The 9,431-nt window shown below is 40.6% G+C and overlaps 1 protein-coding gene across 1 annotated transcript in view; it reads left to right on the forward strand.

Moving 5' to 3' along the window:
- Positions 1-943: 943 nt before the first annotated feature.
- The window catches only part of Slc9a4 (solute carrier family 9 member A4), a 49,948-nt gene continuing 41,460 nt past the window's right edge, over positions 944-9,431 (forward strand). Inside the window, exons 1-2 of the mRNA XM_008840301.2 lie at positions 944-1,431; positions 6,073-6,536. Coding sequence (XP_008838523.1) covers positions 1,176-1,431; positions 6,073-6,536 — 720 coding nt within the window. The 5' untranslated portion in view covers positions 944-1,175. The remainder of the gene's footprint in view (positions 1,432-6,072; positions 6,537-9,431) is intronic.

Consider the following 9,431-nt stretch of genomic DNA (forward strand, 5'->3'; position numbering starts at 1 on the left):
ACTCATTTAATGTTTCTTCCCACTCCATGAAATGAAGATAATTACCGCCCCCCCCTTCCAGATAAAGAACCTTAGTCAAGAACCTGGTAAAGCTCACCTGAGCAGATGCAGAGCTAGAGATAATGCTGCAGCTTTGATTCAGAATCCTTTAAACACTGTGTTGTGGTTTCTTTTGCACAATAGATCACATAACAAAGTGATTAAAAAGGAACGATTTGGATATTCTCTGAAGTTCTTCATATCTGGGTTTTCAGATACACTTATGCAGCTTGTTATTTGGTTTCTCCCTTTAACAGAAACTTTCTGTGAAGTTTTTGGAGAGTAGAAACTTTGTTTTTTCCTTGCAGTATTGCCCGAACGTCCTGTAATGTGCTACACTGACACCAGCAACCATCCTCGATTTATGAAAGTCATTTGGCACGTTTTCTAGAACAGTCCTATTTTACTCCTATAGTTTCTCATAATTATAACTCTTCTTCAGTCTCAAAAGCACTTTGGTTAGGCTGTTTACTACGTCAATAAATGTTTTTATCTCTAACTTGCAAAGGATGTCATATTGCGGGTGCCCACTAGGTGTCAGTAGTGTAGCCTGCCAAGAACGTTCAGAGCAAGCATTTCATAACAGAAGTCAAATTAAAGCAAATAATTAAGTGTGGTTTAAGAGCTACCTGAAGCCATGCCCATTCAGAACAAGTGAGAGAGCAGGGGGAGGAGAGAAGGAACAGGTGCAGGCCAGGTAGCACCTTCCTGGGATCTGATAGGGCAGGAAGGATTCCTTCCTTATTAAGACTCCCGTGGTACATGGAATGAATGTCCTTTCCAGTTTACACCCACAAAATGAAACCAGTGTTCAGTGAGTGAGGAATCAGCTTTGAATGAAGAAGGATTTCCCTTTCATAGATTTGCCTTCGAGTCACGATAGAATGAAGGTCCTACAGGTAGCTCCATTGGATGACTACATTTAAGCCCGAAGCTGAGCTACCTGAACGCAGCTGATTTAAAGAGCTGGAAAGCAAGTACATGCAGAATCATCACGTCCCTGGACTCATTTTGGAATGACTTCTGAACTGCATGTATATTACCTCTGACTCAGGTGATGCAACTAAAAACCGGCTCCCCCTCATATGCATGGCACACACCAGCACCCAGGTGTGCAGTAAGAGAAGCCCACAAGCATGGGTTCTGAGACGCTTGTGGCTTTTCGTTCTTGGAACTCATTGCTGTTACTGGTGGTCTTCACGTGTGCTGAAGCATCATCTGATGCAAATGAGTCTTCAAATTCCACTGCCCAGCAGGCACCTGATGCTCGGTTTGCAGCTTCTAGCTCAGACCCAGATGAAAGGATTTCTGTTTTTGAACTGGATTATGATTATGTGCAAATTCCGTATGAGGTCACCCTCTGGATACTTCTAGCATCTCTTGCAAAAATTGGTAAGTTCTCAAAGACCTGTTTGGTGGGATTGTTTCTTACATGAGGTAACATATATAAAAATACCTTGTAAACAGATTATGTATTAAGTAGATTTTAACTGTTACTGCTATTGCATTAAAATATGTTTAATGCTTCAGGATTGTGGTTTGAAATTTAAAAGCATATTTCTGCGTCTTGTGTTGTTTCAACAACAATGTTTTGATAAAAATGACAACCATGTGAAATACCGTTGTATAAAACTCTCCTGTTCTGTGCTTTAAAAAAACAGCGACCCGACTCCAAGGGACAGATCCACACCCAAGAGCATTTAGGAAACATAATTAGACTTGATAGGCCTTTAAAAACAGAAAAGCACATAACACAGGACATGAAGTGCAGAGGGAGTGTAGTGAAGGGGGAGGGGGTCTGAATATGTTAAAATTGCAGTGTATGACATTCCCAATCAATAAGAAACATTTTTTCAGCCAGGCCTGGTGGCACACGCCTTTAATCCCAGCATTCGGGAGGCAGAGGCAGGTGGATCTCTGTGAGTTCAAGGCCAGCCTGGTCTACATAGTGAGTTCCAGGACAGCTGGGGCTACAGGGAGACTCTGTCTCAAAAAAACCAAAAAAAAAAAATTTTTTTTTTTAAATAGTGTAAAGCATGAGGACCTCAGGAATTTCCAGGAATGGAATAGTATTTCTTTTATAAAATATTCTTCCTTCATTTCCAGTCGTGTAACAGGAATTTGTCAACAGTTCTCATTGTTTATTCTTTATAAGTGGCTTGTGTGTCTTGTAAAGTGACAGAAGGAAGGAGCAAGATAGGCACGGGGCAACTCCTACACTCCCCAGCGATGGGATGTGAGGTACATGAGATGAGAGCTGTTGGCGAAATAATGGCTTTCACCTAACTCACCTGGAGCGAATGTGCCACCTCTGGTTTTTTGTTTGTTTGTTTGTTTTGTTTTGTTTGTTTTGTTTTTGTCTTTTTTGTGTGAACTAAAGTGAATGGATTGAATTCCAATCAAGTGTCTTTGTCCAGAAGCTAAAGTGATAGTTCACATTCTGTGACTAATCCTAAGTGCAGCTTATTTCAAAGTAGAAAATCCATACAATCATCTCAGTTACTAAACATAACATTTCCTTTGCCTCTGTAGATGATAAACCTTACATAATTTGGTGCAGTGATTGCCTTAGTAATGTAGAAGCTCTGGAATATTTTTTATGTTCATACATATGTATATATTTCACTCTCTCTGATAAATTTGAAACATGGATTGAGTCATGTGTGGTCTGCAGTTTACATCTATGAGCTCTTTTCTATCCATCCAACTCCTCTCTGTGGCTAAGGGGCACAGCTATAATTTTGAACTACCAAAGTCTGAAGATGGAATGGGAATAGCTGATTTGAAGAAATCTCTTGCAAGTTGTTAAGTGACTAACTCACACAAAGCACACATTATTTTGGAAAAGCGTTAGAGTAAAACTGGTTTTCTAAATGAATAGTATCTTAGTTCAGACTAGGGCTTAATACCTTTCATGTAGCCAAATGGACACTGAGAATGTTCAAACTGTCTCCCATGGTACTCTAGCGTCCCTTTGTAAACTGTGTAAACTGTGGGGAGATTATTTGCCTCCTCTGATACCCCTCCTGCAATTCTCCTTCCACGTCTCAGTATTGGCTAAAGTTGGTCTGGATACTTGGATCTGTTGCTGACAAGCTGGCCACTTTGTCTATCAGGAGACATTTCGAAGCAGAGAAGGGTCCATTTTATTTTAGCTATCTATTTGCATAAAGCATAGCTTGTTGTCTAAAGATATGGCATATGCTCAGATTCACTATCAGGAAATGCTGCACATGGGAAGCTTGGGTAAGTGTTCTTGATTTTTGTGTTGGTGTAATTCAATATTCTTTAGGAATGGAAAATTGCTTGAACAAGTTATCAGTTAGGACAGGTCTATTCAAGTATGATTTCATATTTGATAGTGTTCAGGAATCTATATAATTCTATATTCCATATGGATATGAGAAGTGAAGAGAAAACGAAACATATTTACTAAACACATACTATGTGCCAAGTATTGGGCTGGAAGTTGTATGTAATATGATGGGTCATTTACTAAGAGCAAAATAATAGTAGATGATGGTAATGACGATAATTTATAAGCTTTAACACTTAAGGAATGCCTATGGGTATTTAGGTAATAAAACCCAAATGATAACATAATTATAAGAATTATCATTTATTATTTATTTTTCATTCAGTCTGACAGATTTACTGTATAGTCATGTAATACTTGGAAATAACCAGGTAGGACTTTAAGGTTTAGTTTAATAGGGAAACAAAGGTTAGCCTAGAACTCACTGGTAGGCACTTTAACAGAAAAACATCAAAATCTTTCCCATTCCTTTGGAATATCTAACTATAAAATTGTAAAGCACAGATATATAAAACCAAAAAGTTAAAGTCACTTCTGACTTTGTGAGTTACCTTTTAGCTCTGTTCCATTTCTTGGAACATCATAGAAAAATGTTCCTTGAACTTCATAAGGAAGAAGAGTACAGTAGGCTCATCTTCCATGTTCAGAGACTTTGTCCTTTGTTTCCGTTTCAGTTTTAAGCATTGGATCTATAAAATTTCAACGTGACTGCCTCTCCTGTCCTTCATGAATAGAATGTGACAGCTTGGACTGCTTCCCATGTAATGCTGTATGCATGAACATGCAGTGTCTTCCTGCCACAGCTCTTACTGTCATTTTGGCTTAAGGCAGGTCGATGTTAGATCCATTTCAGGAACCTCCATTCCTGGAAACAGGGTCAGACTGGTGAATCTGAAAGTCACACTGCAGGCCCTTCCGCTTCTATGACCTATTAAGAAAAAGTAAGTTTGGTTAAAATGAACACTAATTGAAGGAAAAAAAAAAGGGGGAGCTAAGGAAAAGATGGAGGCCAAAAAAGTTGTAATTAGAAAACTGAGAAGCCAGAGCTTTAGAAGGCTTTGATATGGTCTTGACACTCAGGAAGTCACCATCAGAATATGGGCAATGTCCTTTCGTGATGATTATGCTCAGTTGTACAAATCTGCCTGCATGTCTGGGAAATCCATATCCTCTGTACATAGCTGAACATAGACTTTCCCAAGGAGATGATTACTTGTTCCCCATATCCTATGGGAGGAATTCTACCTTAGTTAGCTCTAAAGACAAGTTCTTCATTATGTGGTACAAAATCATCTTCCATCTTCTCATTGTTATCCAACTATATGAATCTTAGCCATTCCCAAACTCTGTTTCTTCTCATGTAAAAAGTGTCTCTGTTGAACATTTAGCCCATTATTCATTCACTTTTAGCTGCTACACAGACACAGTTGTAGAAAAGGCATTTTGCTAATCAATGTAAACATGTAAATCATCTACTTGAGTTTAGGAAATTTACAGACTAGTATGAGGTATGTCATACACACAAAAAAATCATAGATAAGTAGGTAAGAATCATTGTTATTAAAGAGGTATTTCACAGATAAACTGCTTTAATAATTTCAAGAAAGTCCTATCATTTCCTCTGGCAGAGACTAGGGAAAACTTAGCTTTAAATTCTGAGCAGGACTTTAAGACATAGGAAAAAGACTATTCAGAGGCCGGAGGGATGGCTCAGTGGTTAAGAACACTGGCTATTCTTGCAGAAGACCCAGGTTCAAATCCCAGCACCCACATGGCAGCTAACAACTGTCTGTAACTCCAGTTCCAGGGGATAGCAGCCTCTTTTGTCCTCCACAGGTATTGCACGACATGGGTGCACTTACCTATGTACAGTTAATACATGCACACACATAAAATTAAAACAGTAAAATATTTAAAAAGGACTATTCAGGTAGTGATAATGGAAGCAGTAAAGGAAATCTAACTGAAAAGACATTTGATTGAATGCATAAGCTTGGCAGGTTGTGTGACCTGGGAAACACCATGGTTGTCCACCTAGCTCTAATGTCTTTTGCGTTTCTAGTATATTCAATGAGCCTCAGATGCCACATTATTTCTGTCTTCTCATTTATTCATGTCTTACTGCTAAAACTGTCATCAGTGGGAGTTATAGTATAGTTCACATCTTTGGCTTTCCATCTCACAAAACTTAATAGTAGGCTATTCTTTGCAGAGGGGTACTCAATAAATGCCTTTAGTTTAAAATCCACAACATGCTTTGAGTGCCTTCCAAGTCTCAGGTGCTGAGACAATCAGATATATGCAGTGTAGAAGCCAGCTTCTTAAACCGAGGCAGAACCTCTGACATTTTGTGACTTTCTTGGAGAAGAAAGGCATGAAATAAGTTTGGGGAACAAGAGGCCTATAAGCCTGTCAGACTCCACAGGGGCGATGAACTGGACTTTGCCTGAGGGCAGAAATTTCACATTTTTCTCTCCTTTTCCTCACATGCCTTGTCAGATCCCAGTAAGATGGAGAAAGCCAGAATCAGGAAAAGAGAGGGACCAGCAGGCAGGGAGTACGTAATCTTATTTGAAACCCCACACTGAGAGTTACTGCAGCAGATGGTATGCTGAGCTCAAAGATGCCAGCCAGCTTGCCTACAGTCTCATCCTCTTGACTTTAAAAGACCCCCATTTCATTTGCAAAGATTATGTGCTGTCTACTTTCTTCCCCAGGTTTCCATCTTTACCACCGACTGCCCCATCTCATGCCGGAAAGTTGCCTTCTCATTATTGTAGGGGCACTGGTGGGCAGTATCATCTTTGGTACCCACCACAAATCACCTCCGGTCATGGATTCAAGCATCTACTTCCTCTATCTCCTTCCACCCATTGTGCTGGAGAGTGGCTACTTCATGCCCACACGACCCTTCTTTGAGAACATCGGCTCCATCCTGTGGTGGGCAGGCCTGGGGGCCCTGATCAACGCCTTTGGCATTGGCCTCTCCCTCTTCTTCATCTGCCAGATCAAGGCCTTTGGCCTCAGTGACATCAACCTGCTGCAGAACCTGTTGTTTGGCAGCCTGATCTCAGCTGTGGACCCTGTTGCGGTCCTGGCCGTGTTCGAGGAGGCGCGTGTGAATGAGCAGCTCTACATGATGATCTTTGGCGAAGCCTTGCTCAATGATGGCATCAGTGTGGTGAGCTGTGTGGTGCAGTCCCAGAGGGTGGGGCTGTGGTGGGGACCAAGAGGCATCTCCTCAGGGTTGTAAAGACCAGATCTGACAAAGCAAGCTTACCTTCAGGCCATGCAGTTTCCCAACTTCTGGTAACATTGCTAAAGGATCCACATTATATACCTAACTGCTCATTTGTGTCCTAAAAGAGAGAGAATGAACAGACAGTAATTCATTCTTTAGTTAAATTTAGGTATTTTTGTACTTAGCATGTAGAAACCATCACTAATGGCCATTCTAGGCATTCCTATTGGCAAAAGCAATAGCTTTTGTTTTTATTCACATATATGTATATAATATATGTATATATGTATTTGTGTATTTAACATGTGACACTAAATGAAGTTAAAGACACTGGTCACAAAAGAGATGGCCTAGGAATTGTAGAAATGCTTCACCTTGTATAGCATTCAATGGTGGTGTACAGGAAATAAAATGAGGGCTCTCTGCTTAGGAGCCCTCTGGGAAGAAGCTGAGGAGGATGGACAGGTTAAATCAAGACAATATCAAGGCCCGGAAGTGTTGGCAGGCTGGGGTACTGCAATATTCAGGACAAGCCAATCTGATTGATCAATTTCACTAGAAATCACAGCATTCACTAGTTGTTAGTCTACAAGACATTTATGCATACTTTTATATAAGTTTATTACTCTAAATTTATATTCCTGAACATAGGTAATACCATAATACATTTCATTGTAGCAGATTCAAATAGTACAAAGCTATGAACCGTAAACACAAAGGTGCTACTTGCCTTCTTCTTACTCTTTATGCAACAAGCAACCGCTTTAACCCATCTGGACTTTTTCCTTCCAGCCTGTACCACATGCATACATATATATGCTTATTATTTTTACAAATATTAAGGGATTGTATTATGTGCATTGCTTAGATATGACCAATCTTAGGACCCTGTCTGTGTCTTCTCAGCTGTTACATAGTATTTTATAGATTACATTGACTTACAATTTATTTCACAATTTCTTCCATGGATGGTTATTTAGGTGGTCTCTCATTGTTTGGTTTTTATAAATAATTCTGCATTGAATGTTCTTGTTTCTTCCTGGCTCTGTTTTGTCATTTAGGGATACTTTAAAAATATTTTATTTATTATTCCTATTTTATGTGTATGAGTGTATTGCCTGCATGTATGTGAGTGCACCTGTGTCACACAATGCTGTGGAGGTCAGAAGAGGGCTTTGGATTCCCCTGGAACTGGAGTTAAAGACGGTTCATAGCTGCCATGTGGGTGCTGGGAATTGAACCCGGGTCCTCTGCAAGAGCAGTCAGTGCTCTTAACCATTGAGCTACCTCTCCAGCCCCAAGTTGGGGCTACTTTTAAACCATATTTTCTTAGAAATGAAATTTCCAGGTTAATCAGTATGTAGATTTAAAAACTCAATACATGTCACCATTTTAATCCTTTTCTATTCACCCCATTGATAGATGAGAAGTTATCACCCTAGACATGTGGAGATGGATAAAATCATGATATATGAAATTGTACAGATGAGACTGACAGCAGGTCATTAGACAGTGTACTCACTGGAGTACATCACATAACACCCTGGGCCATGTGGGGGCTGCACCAGGGAGCAGAGCAAATCAGCAGGGACTGAAGGGCGCAGGCAGGAGACTGAGGTGACCCTGGTTCTCAAGGAAGATGTGACTGAGTTGTGTGGATAATTTTTGCAAACTACTGTGCTGAGGATGAACAAGAGCTCTGCCTAACCTCCTTGCTCAGGGGGGTTATCTGGCTGGGAGATCTTAAATATAATGTGGGGATTAGGGGAACTTGCTGTTAGGCTAGGCATGGTGAGGCCTTCTTAATTTTTCCAAATGCCAAGGTAGCACGTAACATTGAACTTACCACCACAGCTGCCAAGATTTTATCAACTTCTATTTCCACCGACAGAGTTGACTCCTTAATTTGATCAGAAGGGTTTCTTTAGCAGGTGCGTTGTCATGTGATCTGCAAAAATTCTCTACTTAGAAATAATCTGTATTAGTTACCAAAGCAAGTGCCTGATCGCTGCCCCGAGCAAGGATCAGACCTCACCCTGAGGTTTCACCAGCGTCATGTCCAGAGCCAATCCCACTGTGGTTTCGGGCTGTTTCATCAGCAGTGACATTTGCTTGACTTTCTCAAGTTAAATTACTTCCACATAGACATTTCTAAAGAATGATCATTTAAATAAAATTATAATTTTCAAACAACCTTAGCATCTGCTGAGGTTTCTGCTGTGACCTCTGCTGGGCAGCACGGCTGTTGCATTGTCTCTGGTGAGGTTACCCACATGTCACTCTGTGGTCTTCCACAGCACAGTGAGGATTAAGTGTGTGTTGGGGGCACCACTGGGTCCCTAAGTGAAACCAGAAAAGCCCAGGGCTGGATTTAGAAAGCAGCTTGAAAGCAACTGGTACTTTCAGCCATCCAATGGTATTTTGAGCTGAGGGCTCGGAGCTCGCCCTTTCATTGAGCAAGGAGCCTGCCCAAGGGCTGCAGTCATAGTCCACTAGAAGATCTGAGTCACCCAGAGGTGGCCTGTGGTTGAGGGTTACATGCGATGGCACTGCAGATCTTTATCTTCTAGAACAGTCAAAATATCAATGAATCTTACTTACCAGAAATCAATCACATCTTAGTTTCAGTTTGTGATTTCCCACTTACTTCTTTTTGCTGAAATTTTAGGTTGACTTTAATAACCAGAAGATGTCTTTACTGGCTGGTAACAGAGCAGAGACAAAACACAAGTAGCTTTAAAATATTAACCAATAATGTAATGTGCACTGGAGACTTGCTACAGGGTAGGTGGTGTGTGTGTGTGTGTGTGTGTGTGTGTGTGAGAGAGAGAGAGA

Source organism: Nannospalax galili, unplaced genomic scaffold, assembly GCF_000622305.1.
Source record: "Nannospalax galili isolate Female #2095 unplaced genomic scaffold, S.galili_v1.0 scaffold299, whole genome shotgun sequence".
Lineage (NCBI taxonomy): Eukaryota > Metazoa > Chordata > Mammalia > Rodentia > Spalacidae > Nannospalax > Nannospalax galili.